Source organism: Micromesistius poutassou (assembly GCF_964030765.1).
Source record: "Micromesistius poutassou genome assembly, chromosome: 7".
Lineage (NCBI taxonomy): Eukaryota > Metazoa > Chordata > Actinopteri > Gadiformes > Gadidae > Micromesistius > Micromesistius poutassou.
In genome coordinates this window covers 17,591,281-17,616,741 of record NC_140277.1, presented here as the reverse complement: position 1 = coordinate 17,616,741, position 25,461 = coordinate 17,591,281, and the positions used below count along the sequence as shown (strand labels likewise).

The 25,461-nt window shown below is 42.7% G+C and overlaps 1 protein-coding gene across 1 annotated transcript; it reads left to right on the top strand.

Moving 5' to 3' along the window:
- Positions 1-1,203: 1,203 nt before the first annotated feature.
- Positions 1,204-25,354, top strand: LOC311350612 (cadherin-1-like). Its single transcript, XM_084470681.1, has 13 exons — positions 1,204-1,440; positions 1,952-2,063; positions 13,483-13,565; positions 13,644-13,874; positions 16,074-16,199; positions 16,346-16,501; positions 16,585-16,735; positions 17,230-17,396; positions 17,507-17,622; positions 20,340-20,443; positions 24,335-24,468; positions 24,725-24,803; positions 24,975-25,354. Exons 1-13 carry the CDS (start codon positions 1,393-1,395, stop codon positions 25,112-25,114), a joined length of 1,647 nt encoding a protein of 548 aa, XP_084326807.1. The 5' UTR covers positions 1,204-1,392; the 3' UTR covers positions 25,115-25,354.
- Positions 25,355-25,461: the final 107 nt, after the last annotated feature.

The window sequence follows — 25,461 nt, the reverse complement described above, 5'->3', positions numbered from 1 at the left end:
AACAACAAAAGTTACTTAGGAATGACGGTGCACTGGATAGACAGTATTCGTTTTAGAAGGCTGTTCTTGCCTGCAAGAGGGAGAGAGGAAGACACACTTACGATTTCATAGCTTGCGAAATAGATCAGGTTCAGCATTTGGACCATCACATAAAGTAACAGCATGTGTCACCGCGGCTTAAGTGCATTTCTGTTTTTAATTGTATGGGATAAAGTGACCTATGTTTTTGTATTTTTCATTGACCACTTACTTTTTTGTTTGCCATGAATCTAATAACAAGCTGGTTTTGTTCTGATGTTTCCAAAAGCCTGTGTTTTGTTTTGTGGATTTTACAGTGAGGCATATTTCTTTGTGCAGACAGGGATATTGTTCTTTCATATGGTTTTAGATGCCATTTTGTATACATTTATACAATAAACACTAAGTGCTGATAGGGCTATTATGTTTGTCCATGTAGGCTATCTACACAGTAAATTAAGAAACGGGAAAGTAAAGTAATAAGTAGTGAAGTTAGGTTAGTTTACTTTTCAAATGCAGTAGGCCTAACTAGTAAAGTAATGTCATTACAATTGACAGAAGTAACAAGTGTACTTCTAGTACTAGTAATAAGTAACTAATTACCTTTTTTGAGTAACTACCCTAACACTGGTCATAGCTCATTTCATAAGTAGGCCTACAATTTAGTTATTTTCTGTAAACGCTTAATGGTAATGCACCGAGTCTCTTTTCTATCCACGATGGTCTTAATACAACAATTCCTAACACCTTAATTTAACCAGTCTAGCATAGCCTAATAAAAATATTAAAAGTAGTAGTAATTTTAATATTTTTACTATATAGGCCTACCTATTTCACTATATGTTTAAAGCTTTTTTAAAAACGGGGTAGGACTATGCGAGACGAAAGGTGGTTGTTTTTATTGACGATGAACCAGGCAGTGATAATGCAGGATATGACTTGACTGGTGTGACATGTGATCAATGAGTAACGCAGAAGAGATTTATTCATTTTGATAAGATCAAAATGAATTTTGATAAGATCAAAATGAATAACCAAAAGAGAAACCGTCCTTCCGACCAGATAGCACATGCACACTGGATTCGAAATACCCGCTAGGGTTTTGCAAAAAGACTTGTATTTCTTTCCGCGTTCGCCTGCTGCTGCCATATTTGGAGTGTGGACGAGAAGGGGCGTCATCAGCGCACCTGTGGACGTGACGTCACGTCCCGAACATACCTTCCCAACAACTTCTCCTGCTGCCTCGGTCGGCGAAACTACTTTTGTCTGCTACGAACACAAGGAAGCTAAACTAACTAAGAGCACCCTCCTCGACAGATCGCTTTAGTTGCATTGAGTTCAGTAGAATTCGGAACACAGGATATTTTAAGACCAATGGGTCTGGTTTTGTGGCTGGGAGTTGGACTTCTCGTCTTCGCCCAGGTGAGATTTCCTTTGACTTTTGTGTGAGCTCCACGACGCCTACGCCCTACTTCGTACTTTTACATTTGACGCTGTCCAGTTGTTAAGTTTTAAATTCATAAACATTAAAATAATATAGCCTCGGCCTATATTAAATGTTACTTGTATCCTATTCCTACTTGCTCTCTGCTCAGACCTTTTTGTTTAGTTTTTTTTTGTGCGAATCTGCGTTACAAACGAATGTAGTCGTGTATTCTAGTATACTAGTTTAACTAGTCATGTTTGCTAGTATAACTAGTTTTGTAAGACAGCTTACTCGACATTTCAGGGGAATATGTGAAAACATTGAACCTTAACACGTCAGTACAGGCCTATGAGCCTACATTGCATACATGTTGAAATACTGTGAGCCTCCTGGGCCATCCTGGGCTTCAATGGTCTCTCCTCAAACCATCAAAGTAATGTTCCACTATAACTTATTCCTCTGGACGTGTGTGCCTTTCTCCACCTTTCTGCCCCTTTTCTCCTACAGGCTTGGGCAGGAATTCATGAACAGCAAAAATGTGTGCCTGGGTTCAAGAAGGATTCAAACCTTTTCCAAGTAGACAGAAGACATCTTCATAGCGGACATGTCCTTGGAAAAGGTAACAATGGTTTTCTATATGCCGTCATGATTCTTGAGGGTAAACATAGCTGGGCCTCGGCCTACTTAATATATAGGCCCAGGTCAATTTAGATGGAAATAATTCCATACAACTGTAGCCCTGTACAAAAACCATAAGTTACAGAGCATAAAAAATAATTAACAGTATAATAAAATGCTGTGTTAAATGTTCATAAATAAATAGAGTTCATAATAATAAAATGGGTTAAAATGTGTGTGGGTTAAAAGCATAAATATAATACGTTTAATAAAACTATTTACAGTTAAAAGATAAATTAATAAAGGTCTTTAAGTTTATCAAGTCTGTAAAATATTTGTGAATTCAGGATATAAAAGAGAGGAAGAAGCCGTGTTTATGTTTAACTTAACCTGTTACCTGTCACACGTAAATCATTTAATTTCTGTTTTTTGTCTTTGGTTGTATTAAGACCTCACAAGCCAATCCGAATAAAGCCTCACCGTGTAACGGGCGGGACTAGTGCAGCAGGTTAGTGTGGGGAGTAGTGAGCACATGTAGAGAAAGAAACCTGACCTGAGAGCTAAGAGGAGGCATCGTAGTGTGGGAAGCAGTTAAGTTTTATCGTGAGGTCGACTACTCGTGGTCCTGATTTAAACTTCTTTGTGACCTGCAAAAGGTGAATACGATGTGTATGCCTCCATTGTGCTATATCTAACTGTTATAGTAACGAAGAGTACTGGATGTGTAACGCGGTTAGCGACGTGCTAGTTAGCGGTAGCATTCTGTGCTAATGTGCCCGCATATCGTAGTTCTGTATTGTGACTTAAGTTAACGCAAAGCTAATGCTAGTTCGATATGAAATAGTGTTTGATATTGTGGCTCATCGGATAATATGCTTAAAGGAGCTGGACGTTGGAGAGAGAGGGGTGTCCAGCAGATGGCCCTGCTGTTTCTGTGTTTTCTTCCTTGTGACTTCGCCACCGCCATTGCCCGCATGTGTGTTTGGATTGCCACCGCCATTGCCATTATCTTCGTGAGAATATCACCCCCCAATCCCTTTCTGCCCCTACTAATTACACCCTGGATTTCGTGAGTACTGACCTACACATGCACGTGCTTTTATTTCGAGCTCAACACTGAGTGAAGCGGCCAGTACAGTTTTTAGGCCCCACCGCACACAAGCTTCAAATAACAGGCCTGCAACGGGTTAACCTCATTTAAAGTGTGTTGTTAATTTGATTGTGTGTGGTACATTGAGTTTGCATTGTTGTAAATTGGAGAATCCCGTGCATCTGATTTTATTTGTTTCTTTTCCTAAAATACATTCAACTAGTATTTCATTTTGTGAATAAATACGTGAATAAATATGTGAATGAATACTGTTACATGTAAAATACAGTTGTGGTGGTCATTTATTAAAATTATCTAACAGTAACATATGAATCAAAGTTGTAGTCTCCTACAACGAGCCCAGGCCCAGTCTTATTGTATTAACCACTCTAGATTTATTATTTGACTACATGGGACAAGGGTTACATAAAATGGAGGCCCCGCTGGGATTTATTAAACTAAAATAAATGAGACAAGCAAAAGTAACATGACCCCACAACTTTAAGAGCATTTATTTAAAGTAACGTGCTAACAGTAACTAGAAGTAATTATAGCTGCTGCGCAGCAATGGGTCGGGTCCGGGCTAATTTTGGCAAATTCTGAGCAACAAACAGGAGAATAGGAAGACAGGACAGTTGACCTTATAATGTTCAAATTGCACCAGTTGAGGATTGAACCCACAACCTCTGGAACCAAAGACCATTGTCTATCGCACTGAGCTAATTGGCTAATTGGCAAGTGGCATTTCAACAGTGGCTTCACAAATTGAGTAAGCCATTCACTGTCGTGCAGTCAAAATTTCAGAAATTCAGTCATCTAAACAAAAATCTGATAATACATAAATTGCATCTTGACAGCATGGAAATGTTGGTGATTTGTTTTTAATGATAAGTGTTTTGCTTCATAAGAGAAAATATGATGTTTAAAAATTCCACTCTCACATTGGCTGCAGTTGTTCCCATGAGAGCAGAATTCAAAATGTTCTCAAAAATTCAGTTTTTGAGATAAAATTCTGATATTTGCCAAACTTCATCAACCATGACTCCAGAATATTCTCAATTTTTTTCAGGAAGATTGAAAATGTATTTATCAAGAATTTGATGGTATACGTTTACAGTACTGTTTACAGTCATACGTTTTCATGCATTGTAGGATCAATTTTTGCTTAATCAAAAATCCGAGAAAAAAGTTTTGTTGAGGACGGTCTGGAGATGCTCTGTACCAAGTTTGGTGACAATTGAGCAAAAATTGTGGGAGGAGATACATTTTAAAAGTTTTACAGTTATTGAAAAAAACAGAGTGATGGACTTCATAATTTGTAATGAGTTTAAGTGGACTAAAGTTTCAGCAGTATTGAGGCTACATTGTGGTGAAGTTTCAACACTGTAGCATCTACCGTTGGTTTGGTAGGAATTTTTTAAGTTTTTAAATTTAAACGCTTATTGTGCCCCCCCTAGGAGGGGGGGGCACATGTCCTTGGAGTTGAGTGAATCTGGCATGGGACTGGACCTTTGTGCAAAGTTTGGTGAGTTTTCACCCATGGGAAGTATGACTTCCTTGGAAGAAGAAAGAAGAAAGAATTCCTAGGAATACAATAGGTTCCCGGCAGCTTAGCTGCCCGGACCCTAATTAAAGTAAAGTACAACAATGGCAGTCCTAGCAAACAGTCCATCACAACGTGAGCTAATTAACTGGTGCAAAGGAGAATCAGTAGATTTAAAGCATGCCTTCCTGTTACATGGAGTGCCTGAAGGTTTTTCAAGAGAAGACATTGAAGAAACAGCAGGGACCATCAAGGCTTGGAAGAGTTAGAGTTAGGGGCAAAATGTTTCACCATCAACAGCAATCGCTGATGGTGTTATGTGAGTGTCGTGAAGAGATCGACCCCTCTAAAATCCCACCTGAGATAATGCCTATAAGTGGAGGAAGTAGCCTCAGCTTGATAACTTTGAAGAGAAGCTACTTAACTTTTTGCAGAGTGAAGGGAGAACCTTGAAGGACATCCAAGGTCTACGTTCCCCCACCAAAGAAAGTAACAGCAACCCTGAAGACATCATCCGTGCAGTCGGTGATGTTATGAGCAGAACAAACAAACAACCTGACAGTCACCCATACAGACGTCTGCGGACATTCTCCGGGATCAGTCCCACTCCCACTGGAGAAGAGACCTTAGACAACTGGTTGGAGCAAGCAACACTCTTAGTAGAGGAAGGTGAGTGCTCAGACAAAGAGAAACGACGTCGGATACTGGAAAGTCTCAAAGGGCCCGCCTTTGAGATCATTCAAGCTGTGCGCCTGACTCAACCTGATGCTAGCCCACGTGAGTACATAGAGGCTATAGAGAGCATTTTTGGTACAGTAGAGTCCTCAGAAGAACTATATCTGTCATTCAGAGCCCTCCACCAACAGCCTGGTGAGCGTCTGTCTGAGTTCCTACGAAGAGTAGAGAGATCTCTTGTCAAAGTAGTACAAGGAGGTGGCTTACCTGTTAGCGCTGCCAACAGCACTCGTTTAGAGCAGCTTCTTAGAGGGTCCACCTCTGAACTCATGTTGCTACAGTTGAAAATTAGGGAGCGGAGTAGTAATCCCCCTACATTCTTGAACCTGTTAAGAGAAGTGATGGAAGAGGAAGGTCGCCAGTCAGCCAGACAAAGCCAAGTGTCACACCTGCGTCCTCAGCGTGTACGCACCGTCCAAGCTGAAAAGGAGAAAGAACCTGATCAGTCTCTAGGAGTGAACTGCAAGCTCGGATTCAAGAATTGAGAGCGCAGTTAGAGCAGAGAAGCAACCCACAACCTCAGCCACCATCTGATGAGTCCTTTAACGGTCTTACAGAGAAACAAAAACAGAGAAATGAGTCACAGAGTGAACTGCAATCACTAAGGAAACAAGTGAAAGCACTAGAAAGTAAAATGAGTGTAATGGCAGTGAAATACACATCAACACCGATACAAAGCAGCTACGGGTTACAAGCCCGCTCATTCCAGAGTCTCCTCTCCCCGACAAGACAATGATGAGTTTTTCTGTTATCGGTGTGGGGAAAATGGCCACATAGCCACCAGATGTATTGCCCCTGAGAATCTTCAGAAAGTCATTAGAAAGCTCATACGCTTGGCGCGTGTTTCCCCTCTTTCCCACAAAGAGAACCCGCAGCCTGCAGCTGAAGAACACTGTGTAGCTAGAACCAATAAGGTTGAAGTCCCAGAGAACAACACTGACTTACCTGAAGGTCTTGTAGGTCCATCATTTATTCACACCATCAAAGTTAATGATGTAGTCTGCGATGCTCTCATCGACAGTGGGTCTAATGTGACTATCATCTTTGAAAGCTGGTATAACAAACACTTACTTGATGTCCCGATAAAACCCCTCTCTGGCCTTGGACTCTGGGGCCTTGCTGACGCTGAGTATCCTTACAAAGGATATGTTGTTGTTGAGATGGAGTTTGCAGAAGAGATCACTGGTGTGACGGGACGAGTAGAAGTGCTCGCCTTGATTTGTCCTGTGCCAAGAAACCAACAACAAACCCCTGTGCTGGTTGGAACCAACACATCTCTGTTCCGCCGCCTATGGGAACTGGCGAAGACAAAAGGTGACGAGAACACTGTGTACTCAATGAGAATTCAGTCTGTTTATGCCCCTGTTAAAGCACAAGAGCAGTCAACAAAAAATGAAGTCTTGGGACAGATAAAGTGGAAAGGACCCGGTTCACTCTCCATTGCTCCAGGTGCAAAGTACTATGCAACGTGCAAAGTGGAAAGACAGAGTGCCCCGTCCAAAGATCTTGTACTGATTGGTGCACCCACTGACCAGTTGCTCCCCACCGGTTTGCTGGTACAGCCTGGTGTGCTCTCAGACGCCGACATAGACAACAACAGTTTCACTGTCCTCATTCAGAATGAGTCCAAAAAGACAACTTCAATCCCAGTTGGGACCGTTGTTGCTGAGATGTATGCTGTGGACACAGTTACCCCAGTCAGGCCTTCCGACCTCACAGCTGAAACCATAGACCCAAGTCTCTTTAATTTCGGAGACTCTCCCATTCCCAAAGAGTGGAAGAGTCAGCTTCAGCAGAAGTTAGCTGAGAGGCGGAATGTTTTCTCACTGCATGAGTGGGAGGTTGGTCGTGCAAAGGGTGTTGAACACCACATACGCCTGCATGACCCCAGACCCTTCAGGGAAAGGTCAAGGAGACTAGCCCCTGCAGACATAGACGATGTGCGGCGGCACATACAACAACTGCTGGCAGCTGGAATTATCACAGAGTCCCGTAGCCCATACGCCTCACCGATCGTTGTAGTTCGCAAAAAGAACGGGAGTATAAGAATCTGTATCGACTACAGAACACTCAACAACCGCACCACACCAGACCAGTACACAATGCCACGCATTGACGACGCCTTGGATTCTCTATCCGGCAGCCAATGGTTCTCAGTCCTAGATCTGCGCAGTGGCTATTTCCAGATAGAGATGGCTCCGGAGGACAAAGAGAAGACAGCGTTCATTTGCCCTCTTGGTTTCTATCAATTTGAGCGCATGCCACAAGGAATCACAGGAGCGCCGGCAACGTTTCAGCGCTTAATGGAAAAAGCTGTTGGCGATATGCATCTTCTGGAAGCTCTCGTGTACTTGGATGATATCATCATTTTCGGCAAGACACTTGAAGAGCATGAGCAACATCTTTTCAAGGTACTGGATCGACTAGAGGAGGTCGGATTGAAGGTTTCTATTGACAAATGTCAATTCTGCCACCCTGAGGTTAAGTATGTGGGTCACATCGTTTCTGCTAATGGAATAGCTACTGATCCAGACAAAGTGGAAGTAGTCAAGCATTGGAAAGAGCCCACTCACCTGAAACCTCTGAAGTCCTTCCTCGGATTTTGCAGTTACTATCGAAGGTTCATTGCAAATTACTCTGCCATTGTCCGTCCTCTTTCTGAGCTCACCAAGGGTTATGCCCCCACTTGGAAAGACCCCAATTTCAAAAAGAGTGTCGACCCAAGCAAAGTCTATTTCAAGCCATCAGAGCTTTTCGGAGAACGGTGGACTCAGGCCTGCCAGGCCGCTTTTGAGCGTATCCGTGACTGTTTGATCAATGCCCTAGTGTTAGCATTCGCTGACCCCACTAAGACGTACATCTTACATGTGGACGCCAGTATGAATGGCCTAGGCGCTGTCCTGAACCAGGAATATCCTGAGGGCCTCAGACCAGTAGCTTTCGCCAGTCGGAAGCTTAAAGACTCAGAGCACAACTATCCAGTCCATCAATTGGAATTTCTGGCATTAAAATGGGCTGTCGTGGACAAGTTTCACGATTACTTGTATGGAGCTAAGTTTACTGTAAGAACTGACAACAACCCATTAACATGTGTTGACCTCTGCCAAACTCAGTGCAGTCGGACATCGTTGGCTCGCTGCCCTTGCCACCTACGAGTTCACCATCCAATATCGACCTGGGAGGCAAAATATCGATGCTGACTTGTTGTCTCGACAATACTCTCCAGAGGAGGCTAAAGAGTGGACTAGTGTCCCACCTGCTGGCATCAAAGCCCTCTGCAAGCGAGCCTGCATTAGTGGAGAGGCTGATGTGCCCGACAGATTGGTGGACCAGTTGGGAGCTCCTGCTGCAGCTGTACCAGAAGCATGTGTTCCCAGTGAACCTTAGCATGAACGTGCTGGATCAGCTAAGTCTGAAAGATATCCAGGCATCACAAGACATGGACCCAACAATTGGGCCATTAAAGAAGGCACTGGAAAAGAATAAAGGGCTGACACGCTCAAAAAATTATTCACCTGAGACTGTGTTGCTCTTACGCGAAAGCCGAAAGTTGGAATTAAAGGATGGATTACTCTACAGAGTAAAAGAAAAAACATGCGGAAAACGGATCAAACAACTTGTCTTACCAGCCAGATACCGCCCAATGGTGTTAAGGTCTCTACATGATGAGTGCGGACACATGGGAATGGAACGCACTACCGAACTGATCAAAGACAGATTTTATTGGCCGCGAATGACAGCTGAGGTCGAGCAGTACATTCAAACCTGTGGTAGATGTATCTCCAGGAAGACACTCCCTCAGCATGCCTCGCCTTTGAATCAAATAACAAGTAATGGCCCTTTAGATTTAGTCTGTATTGACTTTTTGCAGATAGAGCCTGACTCTAGAGGTGTTGCTAATGTGTTAGTAGTGACAGACCATTATACACGTTACGCACAAGCATTTGCTACAAAAGATCAAAAGGCTATCACCGTTGCAAGAGTATTGTGGGAGGAGTATTTTGTGCACTACGGCCTACCTGCACGGATAACTCGGATCAAGGACGAGATTTTGAAAGTCGCCTGATCAAAGAACTCTCGTCCATGCTTGGGGTTCGGAAGTCAAGAACATCCCCCTATCACCCACAAGGGGACGCACAACCAGAAAGGTTCAATAGAACACTTTTAGCAATGCTTGGTACCCTGGACACTGTAAAGAAACAAAGTTGGAGTCAACATATCACCCACCTGGTACATGCATACAATTGCACCAAGAATGATTCCATCCACAGGATACTCCCCTTATCATCTCATGTTTGGAAGGGAGGCAAGGTTACCCATTGACATCTGTTTTGGGATCTCGCCAAATGGTGAAAGTGAAACCTCCTACCAACAGTATGTCGCCAGGATGAGGAAAGAGTTACAAAAAGCCTACCAACTGGCATCTGACGCTGCTACAAAGAGTCATCCGAAAAACAAAGCTCGCTATGACCACCGTGTGAGAGATTCACCTTTGGAGAAAGGTGACAGAATTCTCATTCAGAATTTGGGTCTAAAAGGCAAGCATAAACTCCAAGATCGATGGAAATCAACACCATATGTTGTTGTGGAGAAGTTGCCTAATCTGCCTGTTTACAAGGTCAAACCAGAGCATGGTACAGGTGTGGTAAAAACTCTCCATCGAGACCACCTGTTGCCCATCGGGTACATGGTTAGGTTGTCTAACCAATCAGATAATACAAACTCTGCTCGGAGACCTGTAACAAGAGCTCAACTTACCCGGAAACATCTATCAACCAAGTCTGAAGAAAGTGACAGTCATCATGCTCAGAGTTTGAAACTGTCCACAATCCTCCAGATTTTGATGTGGATGAGGTCAGGAAACAATTAGACATGATAAATCAACCTGTGGAGGATGAACAGAGTCAGAGTTCTGAAGAAAGTGAAAACTTTGAAGAGGAAAACTGTGAAGCTGCAGAAAATCAACAACTTACAGAAACAGAGTATGAGGAACCGCCTGAAGGTGCTGCACCTCCTCTGTCACACTCTTATGTCCAAGAGACATATACTGAATCTGCGGAAGATTTGCAAGATTCAGAAGAGGGAGCAAGCTCACCTCTGTTAAACAGAGCCAGACGTGATAAAGCTGCTAAAAGCGCTAGAAGTGAAAGTGAAAGGTCTTCTACAATCCGGAAATCCCTGAGAAAACCAAAGCCATCTATGAGATTCACTTATGAGAAACCTGGTCATCCATCTTGTGAACCAGTTACTATCATGCACCATGGCATGGTCATCCAACTCAAGTTAAACCCTCCAAACCAAGACAACGAATCAAGGAAAAAGTCCAAAACATCCAAAAGGTACATGGAGGAGGAGAACAAAAAACACCCTTCCAAGTTGAAGAGAGACAAAAGGTGTGATGAGGACATTACACGTTCAGAAGAGGGAGGGTGTAGCTCTGTACAAAAATCTTCCAAGTTAAAGAAAGACAAAAGGTGTGATGAGGACATCTACACGTTCAGAAGAGGGAGGGTGTAGCCCTGTACAAAAACCATAAGTTACAGAGCATAAAAAATAATTAACAGTATAATAAAATGCTGTGTTAAATGTTCATAAATAAATAGAGTTCATAATAATAAAATGGGTTAAAATGTGTGCGGGTTAAAAGCATAAATATAATACGTTTAATAAAACTATTTACAGTTAAAAGATAAATTAATATAAAGGTCTCTAAGTTTATCAAGTCTGTAAAATATTTGTGAATTCAGGATATAAAAGAGGAAGAAGCCTTGTTTATGTTTAACTTAACCTGTTACCTGTCACACGTAAATCATTTAATTTCTGTTTTTTGTCTTTGGTTGTATTAAGACCTCACAAGCCAATCCGAATAAAGCCTCACCGTGTAACGGGCGGGACTAGTGCAGCAGGTTAGTGTGGGGAGCAGTGAGCACATGTAGAGAAAGAAACCTGACCTGAGAGCTAAGAGGAGGCATCGTAGTGTGGGAAGCAGTTAAGTTTTATCGTGAGGTCGACTACTCGTGGTCCTGATTTAAACTTCTTTGTGACCTGCAAAAGGTGAATACGATGTGTATGCCTCCATTGTGCTATATCTAACTGTTATAGTAACTGGTTATAGAGTACTGGATGTGTAACGCGGTTAGCGACGTGCTAGTTAGCGGTAGCATTCTGTGCTAATGTGCCCGCATATCGTAGTTTTGTATTGTGACTTAAGTTAACGCAAAGCTAATGCTAGTTCGATATGAAATAGTGTTTGATATTGTGGCTCATCGGATAATATGCTTAAAGGAGCTGGACGTTGGAGAGAGAGGGGTTTCCAGCAGATGGCCCTGCTGTTTCTGTGTTTTCTTCCTTGTGACTTCGCCACCGCCATTGCCCGCGTGTGTGTTTGGATTGCCATCGCCATTGCCATTATCTTCGTGAGAATATCATCCCCCAATCCCTTTCTGCCCCTACTAATTACACCCTGGATTTCGTGAGTACTGACCTACACATGGACGTGCTTTTATTTCGAGCTCAACGCTGAGTGAAGCGGCCAGTACAGTTTTTAGGCCCCACCGCACACAAGCTTCAAATAACAGGCCTGCAACGGGTTAACCTCATTTAAAGTGTGTTGTTAATTTGATTGTGTGTGGTACATTGAGTTTGCATTGTTGTAAATTGGAGAATCCTGTGCATCAAATGCACCAAAGCACCAAATGCAGCTCATATATCGTTGCTACTAATATCTCAACTATAAAATGCTGTATCGTGGTTGGAGTCAATGCATAACTCCGGAACAACTTTCGTTCTCTGAAAATTATGCAATGGTCGTAATTTATAAAAATGCACACGATAACATCTCCCTTTCAACAAACATGTTGTACCTGTTTGCTGTGCTGGCTGCCCACCCGGTCAATAGGACATAAGTGGGACTGGTCAGAAGCTTCCGCAAACGTAAGAACATACGCTTAGGCCTCAAAACTACAAAGGAATCCATCCGTTCAGACAGATTTCCTGCATCCTGCATCCCAATTAAAACCGTTTATGGGTTCATGGGTTAGTACTATGGGTCTGGTGTGATACCACGACTGTACAGAGGAGCACTGTTGAGGCATTCTCATAAACTACCAAGATGGCTGCCACTGATGTGTCACACATTTCCCTTGCTCTGATTGGTTGTAGGTCCATCCAATTGCGTCCAGAAGCCCTCTGGTCTGTGCCTGTTGATTTATGAATGTACCCAGCGGTTCAGACTATTGGTCTGGTGACTTCAGCCTACAAGACATGGGGAGAGTAGCCAGAAATGTTATTCACTTTAACTTCAAATATTATCTGTATTCGGATACAGGCCAGAAGTGGTGCTACATAAAGAAAATTTTATATTTTCTTGTCCTGCATCAAGTGCAGCCCTGGCCTCCCATTCACTTAGTGCTGGACGCAGGCTCACAAGGGATTCTGGAACACTTCCTGTGTTCGAACTGGAACGTTTTCAAACTGTTTGGCGGACTCGTACTCAATTCGTATGCAATTTTTGGCTAGAACGCTAAGAAACATTAATTATTAATGAAATATGCCACAAACACTCAACACTCACCCATCTTGAATTTACATTTCTCGTAATTAGATTCTTTGTCATTGCGTTGAAGTTGCTTTTCACATAGCGCACGCACTGGACTTTTCGTGCGTGTGTGTGTTGTCTCTTGTAAACAAATAACCGATGCAAGGGGGAAGGAAGTGAGAGGAGCCGATGTGTCTGACGGTACAGTGATGCCTGTTGCAGGTGGAGCAGCTTCACATTCAGCATCCCTTGTCTCTCACTGCGTCGGCCAATTAGATAGCTGTTCACTTGAGCAGCGCAAACTGTTACTAGAAGTTCACTTTTGGCCTACCTATCACATCTAATCTAAAGAATATGCCTTACATGCCCATTGGTGGTGGAGAGTAGCACTAAAAAGAGACCAGTGGGTGGTCCAGCGCTAATTTGTCCTCATTACTCTTATTTCTTGTGTGTTGACTCAGGGTTTATTCTTATGCAGTGTATGAAAGTTAACTTCTATTGTGCTGACATTTCAGTTGGTTTTGATGACTGCCGCAAAAGATTCCAATTCGGCAGCAGCGACAGCCATTTCCACGTGGCGCCGGATGGAACATTAACGGTAAGTGTGAGATGTATAAATACAGCTTCTCTGTCCTAGTTTTGGCTGTAATGTGTCTAATTGTGGTATTTTGTGAAGGTGACAAGAGAAACTACCTTGCATGGAAGACGAAGGGCCTTCCTCATCTCTTCGCTGAATTCTAAGGGGCACAAATTGAGTACAATAATCAGGGTGCAACTCCATGGAAATGGCCGTCATCACCCTTCTAACGGCAATCATAACCATGGAAATACCCCCATTCAGGCACATCAGAATCCAGGAAATGATCTGCAAAAGAGTGCAAATGTGGACCCTTCCAATAAGACGGAGGTATATTGGTGATCCCAGTCATATCAAAAGTTTTTTTCTGAGATGTATATCATTATTTTTGCAATTCCATCCCTCCTATTTCAGCGTCAACATTAATCCTTGAACTCCTTTAGGTTATTCCAGTTTTACGCTTTCGTAAGAGTTCTAAGAGACAGAAGAGGGCTTGGGTTATCCCTCCTATTAACATCCAGGAGAACGGAAGAGGGCCCTTCCCATTTGAAGTGGCTCAGGTAAGATGATGTTGGGTTATTTTTAACTTGAACTACATGGTGAAGATTCTTAACTTAACATTATCGAAATCCCCAGCAAAAGGTACTTCATTACTATTCAGTCTTGCCAAAGGAACAATGTTTTTTATGTATTATCTTCCTTTAGATCCGTTCTGATCAAGATAAAGAGTCAAGAATGGAGTACAAGATAACGGCTGTAGGATCTGATTTGCCTGTCGAGGGCCCCTTCGTTATCAACAAAGTCAGCGGCGAGGTTTTTGTGACTGAGCCCATAGACAGGGAGAAGCAGGCAATGTACACGGTAGGTGGAAACCTGCTGGCCAAATTCACAATGTCAATATGCACAACCCTTGCATGTAAAATAATATTTTTTTATCTATGCAGTTCGACGCTCATGCCAATGTGTTTGGCAGAGAAAAGGATGCGGCTGAGGCACCCATGACCATCATTGTAAATGTCTTGGATGTTAATGACAACAGACCAATTTTCACCGAAGACCCCTTTGTCGGACAAGTTGCAGAGGCTTCAGAAAATGGTACTGCCACACAGAGGAAATCAGGGTTTCTATTAAACGTGTTGACTTGCAATTTGAGATTAACCGGGCGATGACTTAATTAACTGCTTTCAAAATGCAACGACTCTATTTGAATAAACATGGAACAGAAAGTATTGAAGGCACTTGAATTTTAAATCAACACTGCAGCTTATGATGGAAAGCTTCTCTACATAAGGGCTGCAACGGTGTAGGCTGTGTAAGTCAAACGCGTCGGTATAATAATAATAATAAAACTAACAATTTCAATAGGTTGCCTTGCACTTTGTGCTTGGCACCTAATAAATCAATTGTTAAAATCATTTATCAATTGTCTGGGGGTAAGGGAATTTTACCCCGACTTATCGAATCGACTTATCGTTGCAACCCTACTCTACATCAACATTGTTTTCTAGATGTGACCACAGGCTACAACTAGAAAGCTTCATATTTTTGTAAATCCATTCTTTCTGCTTTCCCCCGTCTTTCCCTTGCAGGCTTTGTAGTGATTACAATCAAAGCCACAGATTTGGATGAACAAGGTTCTGCTGGTATCCGCTTTAAAATTTTGAACCAGGAGCCAAAGTTTCCCATTCCGGATATGTTTGCCATAAACCCTTTTAGTGGAGACATCAGAGTCAACGGCCAAGGGCTTGACAGAGAGGTACAGATTTGTATTCATTTATCCACGCCAGTTGTTTAAAGCAGAAAGGTTTCTATATACACTTGTTTAATTGAAAATGGAATCTGTTAATTTCATCATTTCATCTGCAGATATACTCGGAGTACACTCTGGAAGTGGAAGCTCAAGACATGGAAGGACAAGAATACGGTTTGAGTGAAAGAGTGAAGGTTATCCTCACAGTCACTGATAGTAACGACAACGCCCCAGTCTTTGTCACGTCTCAGGCAAGTACACGTGTGAAGACCTTTCATTCTCCATAGAACCAAACCCATTTCTTTCATTGATTTTCGGCTTATGACATGTCAGTATCAAACCACTTGGAGACTTGACTTCAACTCCCCTCTTGTGAGACTTGCTCAAGGCTTAACTGCTTTGAGGCTTAAGTCTTGCTTGAGAAAACAATTTGGTCAGATTCTAAGGGCTATGGTAAATTTCATTGCCCAGTGCCCTCCAACTACAGCACATGGCTAATAGGCTTATTGACTTTGTAATGTGATTGTCTAGTATTCAGGGTTTTCCCCACAAAAAGTTTAGTGGAGGGGGATCAGAGAAAACGCCCTGAATGTTCAGAAATGAGGGAGTGTTGCAGTGGAACGATTGGTCCATCTATAGTGGTTAACTGAAAACCTAAACGCTGTAACAATGGCGTTAAAGTGTGGTTAATAGTTGATCCCTGCTCAGGTTTTAGCAGTCCACACAAATCCCCAGTACAGATCTTCATGGCGTCAACATTAATCCTTGAACTCCTTTAGGTTATTCCAGACCTGCCAGTTTTGCGCTTTCGTAAGAGTTCTAAGAGACAGAAGAGGGCTTGGGTTATCCCTCCTATTAACATCCAGGAGAACGGAAGAGGGCCCTTCCCAGCTGAAGTGGCTCAGGTAAGATGATGTTGGGTTATTTTTAACTTGAACTACATGGTGAAGATTCTTAACTTAACATTATCGAAATCCCCAGCAAAAGGTACTTCATTACTATTCAGTCTTGCCAAAGGAACAATGTTTTTTTATGTTTTATCTTCCTTTAGATCCGTTCTGATCAAGATAAAGAGTCAAGAATGGAGTACAAGATAACGGCTGTAGGATCTGATTTGCCTGTCGAGGGCCCCTTCTATATCAACAAATTCAGCGGTGAGGTTTTTGTGACTGAGCCCCTAGACAGGGAGAAGCAGGCAATGTACACGGTAGGTGGAAACCTGCTGGCCAAATTCACAATGTCAATATGCACAACCCTTGCATGTAAAATAATATTTTTTTATCTATGCAGTTCGACGCTCATGCCAATGTGTTTGGCAGAGAAAAGGATGCGGCTGAGGCACCCATGACCATCATTGTAAATGTCTTGGATCTTAATGACAACAGACCAATTTTCACCGAAGACCCCTTTGTCGGACAAGTTGCAGAGGCTTCAGAAAATGGTACTGCCACACAGAGGAAATCAGGGTTTCTATTAAACGTGTTGACTTGCAATTTGAGATTAACCGGGCGATGACTTAATTAACTGCTTTCAAAATGCAACGACTCTATTTGAATAAACATGGAACAGAAAGTATTGAAGGCACTTGAATTTTAAATCAACACTGCAGCTTATGATGGAAAGCTTCTCTACATAAGGGCTGCAACGGTGTAGGCTGTGTAAGTCAAACGCGTCGGTATAATAATAATAATAAAACTAACAATTTCAATAGGTTGCCTTGCACTTGGTGCTTGGCACCTAATAAATCAATTGTTAAAATCATTTATCAATTGTCTGGGGGTAAGGGAATTTTACCCCGACTTATCGAATCGACTTATCGTTGCAACCCTACTCTACATCAACATTGTTTTCTAGATGTGACCACAGGCTACAACTAGAAAGCTTCATATTTTTGTAAATCCATTCTTTCTGCTTTCCCTCGTCTTTCCCTTGCAGGCTTTGTAGTGATTACAATCAAAGCCACAGATTTGGATGAACAAGGTTCTGCTGGTATCCGCTTTAAAATTTTGAACCAGGAGCCAAAGTTTCCCATTCCGGATATGTTTGCCATAAACCCTGTTAGTGGAGACATCAGAGTCAACGGCCAAGGGCTTGACAGAGAGGTACAGATTTGTATTCATTTATCCACGCCAGTTGTTTTAAGCAGAAAGGTTTCTATATACACTTGTTTAATTGAAAATGGAATCTGTTAATTTCATCATTTCATCTGCAGATATACTCGGAGTACACTCTGGAAGTGGAAGCTCAAGACATGGAAGGACAAGAATACGGTTTGACCTCACAGTCACTGATAGTAACGACAACGCCCCAGTCGTTGTCACGTCTCAGGCAAGTACACGTGTGAAGACCTTTCATTCTCCATAGAACCAAACCCATTTCTTTCATTGATTTTCAGCTTATGACATGTCAGTATCAAACCACTTGGAGACTTGACTTCAACTCCCCTCTTGTGAGACTTGCTCAAGGCTTAACTGCTTTGAGGCTTAAGTCTTGCTTGAGAAAACAATTTGGTCAGATTCTAAGGGCTATGGTAAATTTCATTGCCCAGTGCCCTCCAACTACAGCACATGGCTAATAGGCTTATTGACTTTGTAATGTGATTGTCTAGTATTCAGGGTTTTCCCCACAAAAAGTTTAGTGGAGGGGATCAGAGAAAACGCCCGGAGTGTTGCAGTGGAACGATTGGTCCATCTATAGTGGTTAACTGAAAACCTAAACGCTGTAACAATGGCGTTAAAGTGTGGTTAATAGTTGATCCCTGCTCAGGTTTTAGCAGTCCACACAAATCCCCAGTACAGATCTTCATGGCGTCAACATTAATCCTTGAACTCCTTTAGGTTATTCCAGACCTGCCAGTTTTGCGCTTTCGTAAGAGTTCTAAGAGACAGAAGAGGGCTTGGGTTATCCCTCCTATTAACATTCAGGAGAACGGAAGAGGGCCCTTCCCAGCTAAAGCACCGCCCCCTCCTCCCACCTGATGCAGCCACGCCGCTCGGACCAGGGATCTGTGTTCCGGGACCAGGGGCTGCGGCCCGTTCCCTTAGGGCTTGAGGGCACCCCTGGATGTATTTGCTTCAATTGCTGTATAGCCTATAATCCGGTTAAGGGAGAATGCCATCTTTTGCAATAATACTCCCCGCTGTATTGCTCATGCTCACCAGGATAGCGCCCTGCCAGGGCCATTGAATAAACGGGTCTTTTTAATTAGTATGGGGGTGCTACCGCCCATACTCCCATGTGCATCCCTGGCAGGGGCTAATGAAAGATGTTCCCGCTTGCTTTTTATCTTATTTTTCTATAGCTGAAGGTGCTGAAAGGAGGATACGTGATGATATATAGCCTCGTATTCTGATTTGTATTTTGATTTCCTTAATTGTTTTGGTTTAATTCCATAATCTCAATTTCTTGCTTAATCACATGTTCTGTTTTTACCTTGCCTTCCGTGTCATTGTGCAAAGGGATGCATGCAATGTAAGGCCGGGGTGGATGCCACCCCCTAGGAGGGGTGTGTATGGCATACTCATGTCCGAAGCATGAGTAGCGTTTCTCCCACGTGGTTCCCCATACACCCGGCCAAGCGAGATATTAGGCTGCCTCAGCTAGATGGCGAGGCCACACATATCACACAGAAAGACAAAACAACTCGGAGGCTCAGGGACAAGAGAACCCTCGATAACACACACAAAGTCTAGCACACACACCTGGCCATGAAAGATACTATAAGTTTCTCATGCACCAAATCACGGGAGCTCTTCCGAGGCAGAACCTCGGAAGAGCTCCCGGACGACCTCCGGACGACCTCAGCGCTGTTAGGGGACGTAGAATATTCGACCTCTCACGCTTTATGAATCAGTATTACCTTTTCCACTTTACTCAATAAATCCGAGGCCCTCGTGCTGATAGACTTTATTACCTCTCCGTCTCATTTTATCTGGTCAAGTAACTAGGCAGACTGTTTTTCCCAACAAATTGGTGACCCTGACGTGATCCTCTTTCTGATTGGACGACTACTGGGAAAACGACTGAGGACGGAGAGGGGCACGCCCCGGGACCCCGGAGCACCACCGATTCCGGCAGTCTCACCTCAGGCGCCCAAACAAAAGGTAGGCAGAACCCGTTGATAAAATCCGAATCCTGCATAGTTATATAGGAACCACATTAGGAGATGAGACTAGGGACGGTTTCCTACGGGGGGCATCCCGCGGGGATAAGGCTGAGTGCAACATAGAGTTAACCTGTAAAAACCCGATTGACCCTAAACGCGTGACGCACAAATACTGGCTCGCTGCATGGTGAAATAATACCCTCGAGGCCTAGGACCTATAATGATCGAGCATAGTGATACAATACTCTCGATGGTCCGTAACCCACTTGCGTTGCGTTAACGTCGGACCATAAAGAGCCCTTTACATTGCGTATCTGACATCCGACGGAGAACTGCAAATGCTCGAGGGGTCTCCGTAGTTACAGAGTCGGATTACGGATACGTAGTATGCTTTGGGCTTTGCACTTAACAGGAATTGGATAGGAACAGACCTTTCAACACAGGCAGAATAAAATAAAAAACCTCCATGTAGCAGCGGTTTAAATGGTTGAATTTCTTTTAAAAGCAGTTGGAGACACTTGGGACAGCTGAGCTGCATCATCATGAGTTCTCATCACAGCCAGCAGACTTTGTAGCAAATCACGTTTGTTGTGCCCTTAAAATTGACAAACTTTGAGAAACTTATAGTATCTTTCCTAGCCAGGTGTGTGTGTTAGACTTTGTGTGGGTTATCGAGGGTTCTCTTGTCCCTGAGCCTCCGGGTTGTGTTGTCTTTCTGTGTGATATGTGTGTCCTCGCCATCTAGCTGTGGCAGTGTTCTCCGCAGACTGATAGGGAGGGGGCTCGAGGGTCATCTTGACCCTCTTGAATGTGTGGTGTGTTGTGTTTATTAGATTTGGGCCCAGAGTTGACTATATTCATAATGTAATGTCCGTTTAGGTTATTTTTGCCCATCAAGCCTAACATCGTGTGTTTGAAACATGATGTGTTTCATTTGCAGAGATATTTGCCCTATAATGAAAAGTCCAGCAGCCCTGACAGCAGTGGTCGATCTGTTTGAACAACACGTCCTAGAGTGCCACCCGGTGGTCGATCTGATAGTTGGTAAGTAGCCGTCCTGTCGCCACACCTCCCTTAACCCCCCTGTTATGTTCGTTTGTCATGTACAATAAAAAGGTTCCCGGGTAAATTCGACCCGGTGGATGTTTAAATATCTACAAATTGTCCGAAACCAGAAAATCCCACAAAACTAGTACTACTACTTGTACCTCATTACTAACGATTAAATCAATATTTAGTGCAATAGGGTTATTAAAGCTCCCATGACATGCCACACGGTGTGAGTGTGGTTAGCCGTTTGAAAATCTGTCTCTTATGACATTCACACCTGGTGGCATGTCATGGGACCTTTAAGCTCTCACGGGTCATTGTTCACTTTAGAAACACTATGATATAAAATACATTCAGTTTACATATCATGAGTTTTTTTTAATGTGTTTTCCACTTAATGCATCCTTCTTTTGACACACCTCTGACCTTTTCTTAAGATGACTCAGAACTGCAGCGCTGTAACATCTACACCGTAGCTTCCAGAGTGCCTACCTTTATCTGCTACATCACATCATTAAAACAGTTTGAAACACAACCATTTCTCCACATAATGACAAATCATTTCACATAGTGGAATCATCATTCAAAAACGGTGAGTGATGTGACTGAATTCTGAATGTTTCGCATTTAACGTTCCACTTGCCCATTGTATGCAGTTCTTCGTTGCTCTTTCTATAATAGTAGTTAGTATATATAGTGTTAGTTTGAATGTGACCACTGTGCCTACAGAGGAACCCAAAACCATTGGATTGATCGTTGCTTGCCTTGCTTTGTTCAGGGTCAAATGGTGCAATGAGATATGAACTTTGTTAATGCTTAGTGTGTTCATGGTTAAAGGGTTTTTACTGCATGTCCTTGGATGTGCTGATTAATATTCTCCCACATGTATCCAGGGGAGGGAGGATGGAAGGAGGCCATAAAGAGGCCATAGAGTCCCACTCAGTGGCGGTTTTAGCTACGGGCGATACGGGCAGCCGCCCAGGGCGGCATTACAGGGGGGGGCGGCACGACCAAACGAAAAAAAAAGATCCGCGCATTTTCTATTATCGATCATACTCTTCCCCCCCCCCCCCCCCCTCAACAATTACGTCAGACCGCGATCGTGCGCGCGCCCCCCCCAAATGCTAGATTAGGATATATTTGTAGGATATATTTTAGCCACTTTATATTTTTATATATATATTTTTTATATTTTAGCCACTTTAGGCCACATGTTTTGGACGTGTCAGAGACTGAATCATTTCTGGAAATCAATTTTTGAATCTCTTTCACATATATGTAGCAGAACATTTGACCGCAACCCTGTCGCTGCTATTTTCGGTGTGACAAAGCCAGAGGAGAATTTGTCTGCCCACCAGAAAAATGCTATTGCATTTGCTTCTCTCCGGTCTCATTCTCTGTAACTGGAAGTCAAGTAATCCCCCTTCATTTATACAATGGATCAGGGAGGTGATGTCTTCTCTAAAATTAGAAAAAAACTGATATTCAGTGCGTGGGTCTCGAAAAAAATTCTACATAACATGATCCCCCTTCATTAACTAGGTAGAGACTTTATCTTTTTGTGGAGTCACCTGAGGTTCAGGGGTTGGAACAGGGCACTAACAATGTCTAAGTTGGGGGTTCGTATACTGAGGGGTATTTGCGCGCACTGCAATGCAGGTTGCTCCTGAAAGAGGTGTCAGCTAAATGCGTAACTAATAAGGGCCTAGATTATTACTATATTATTTTCTTCGACAGGCTCTGCCTCGCCTGCTCGGACAGATGGGTTCCGAAGTAGGTAGCTTTTATTTAACTGAGACACCCAAAAAATTAACAAATATTTTAAGCAACAAATATTTAAATGCAAAATGGATTAAACGCTATATGATGCATGTATGTATTTATAATATATGATGGATGAATAGATATTCACGTATTAACAATCTAGAATGTTCAATCATGCTCCCTTTATTTTTTAATTTTTTTATTATATATTTTTTCTATTATATTTCTATTATATTAGTATTTTCTTTTTTTATTAAATTATTATTATTATTATTATTATTATTATTATTAGGTGCCAAACACAAAGTACAAGGTACTATTGTAATCGTTTTTTTATTATTATTATTATTCTGCCACGTTTGACTTACACCTAAACTCGCACGCTTTTTATGAAACTTACTACAGCTGTAGAGGCTGACTCAAGATTAACAGAGAGCAAATATTACACTGATTGGCCCAAAGGTGGCGCTATAGCAACAGTCCAAGAATGCAAACTTTGAACAAGCATATCTCGTAACCGCTTTGACTTACAGTCATGAAACTTTGTTCACATATGCATATCCTCATGCTGAACAAATATGTTCTTTGTTAAAAACACTCAATTCCCTAAGGATCCTAGGTTTTTTGACGTACGGTCATGAAAGTTTGTTCGCCCATCACCAGATCCAAGCTGAGGCTATTCCAGCGTTGTCAACTCTTTATGGTCTGCGTCAGGGTCTTCATGGTCTGTCAGGGTCTCCATGGTCTGCATCAGGGTTTTAATGGTCTATCAGCCATGGTCTGGGTCAGGGTCTTAATGGTCTATCAGCCATGGTCTGCGTCAGGGTCTCCATGGTCTGCGTCAGGGTTTTAATGGTCTATCAGCCATGGTCTGCGTCAGGGTTTTAATGGTCTATCAGCCATGGTCTGCGTCAGGGTCTCCATGGTCTATCAGCCATGGTCTGTGTCAGGGTTTTAATGGTCTATCAGCCATGGTCTGCGTCAGGGTCTCCATGGTCTGTGTCAGGGTTTTAATGGTCTATCAGCCATGGTCTACGTCAGGGTCTCCATGGTCTGCGTCAGGGTTTTAATGGTCTATCAGCCATGGTCTGCATCAGGGTTTTAATGGTCTATCAGCCATGGTCTGCGTCAGGGTCTTCATGGTCTGTCAGGGTCTCCATGGTCTGCGTCAGGGTCTCCATGGTCTGCGTCAGGGTTTTAATGGCCTGTCAGGGTCTTGATGGTTTATTGGTTTGCTTTAGGCTTGGCACCGTAAAATGCTGCTTGCAGCTTTTTAGGTGCCAAGCACAAAGTGTGCGAAGGCAACTTATTATTATTATTATTATTAATAATAATAATAATAATAATAATTTATTTTTCTATTTTTTGTATTTGTCATCTTCTTTGTATATGCAGACATGAATGGAACTAAAATAGGGGGCACCTGAGGGTTGCCGAATATTTCAAAGTATAACTGTAGAATGAATTGTATGTATGCATGCTTATCTGATCATATGTGTGTTAACCTTGGAGGGGTGGGGGGGGGGGGGGGAAGGGACAAAAGAAAAACCAAAATAAATGTCTGATTGTAATGTTTTGAACATCCCTGGAAGGAGGGATCCCCTAGCCTGGCTATTGCCAGACCAAGCTCAATCGTAGATTGCACGTTGGTCCGGGGAAGCTTCTGTTATTTTCTTCAGCACAAGAGGCGTGATCAGCGGGCGGAGTTAAATTAACTCTGTACGCAATTGGCTGCTTGCCGTCGCTTCCCTGTCATCATTGTGTTAAACCAGCCAATAGCGCACCAGGGGGAAAAGCCAGCTTGGTGTTTGGCTCCCGCAAAAACATATCGAAACTAGAAAGAAATGTATTGCTCTTCTCCAGACCCTTCTGCAGGGCGAACTCAAATCGCCGGCAGAACGGGCGGGGCTACCCAGTCTAGGGATCCCCCACTCTGCGTTCCTCCTCCAGATCTCTTCCTTGCTAATTTGTTTTTTCTTGCCCTCTTGGGGGCTTGGGTCTGATGGCTGTCATAAATATATTGCCTTTCAAGCCCTTAGCAACTGTACCGGTGATTAAGGGCTATAGAAATTGAAATGTAAATTCTCTAACTGGCCCAACCTTCCGGTCTTTGTACAACAGGTATTGATGCTCGTGGGTTCCTCTTCGGTCCTCTTTTGGCTCAGAGGTTAGGAGTGGGCTTTGTGATGATCAGGAAGAAAGGCAAGCTGCCAGGACCTACTGTGTCTGTGGCGTACACGTTGGAGTATGGCACGGTAAGATGGGACTGCCATATTCTCAGCTTAATGATTATTCAACCAAACACATTATTCACGTTGATGGTATATATGTAGTCATTATGTAAGTATTATGTTGGTGAACACTATGGTTTTTAGCCTACTATTTATGTACTACACATACATAAGGATACTTGATTTAAATGACAAGACAATAACAATTTGGTACAATATGTTCCCCCTCCCTCTATGTGAGTGACTTTATTGGTAATATAATGTTTTGTTCCCAACATAGGCTGAGGCTGAAGTTCAGGAAGATTCTGTATCCCCTGGACAGAAAATGATTCTTATTGATGATCTTTTGGCCACTGGAGGTGAGAGATGATGTGTTTATGAAATGTTGACGTTGTTTGTTTATTTCTTTCTTTTAAAAGTTGAGTTTAACAATCCATCGCTACCACATGGCTAAATGAACATGCACCAAATATGAAACAGAACTGCTTTAAATATTTAGGTTGTATGCCGTTTGTGTTCTGTTTTACAAGGGACCCTGTTTGCTGCATGTGAACTGATGAAGAAGCTACGTGCCGAGGTCCTTGGATGCTTGGTTGTGGTCTCGCTTAAGGACCTGAGCGGTGCAGACAAACTGAAGCCACACACCGTTTTCCCGCTTATTGAGTATTGACCCTCTCTAAGTAAGAGAAAGTATTTTTTGCTGTCAGCATAATGTGATCAGATGTAATAAATAATCAAGATTTTCAGGAACAATATTTATCTGTATATTTTTCTGGCTACATTTTCTTCCATCCACATACAGTATGACATCAGCCATGGGTTTTGGCAAGGGTGCATTCAAGTCCTACGAATTACGAAATTTAATCTTTGTATAAGTACGCAAATAGAAAAATAAATAATAGAGCCTTGGATTCAAGAGTCTGCATGCAACTGTATTGATCTTGTACAGTGTTGTTTATATTGAACCTTCTAATGATAGTTTAGTGTGTGTGTGTGTGTGTGTGTGTGTGTGTGTGT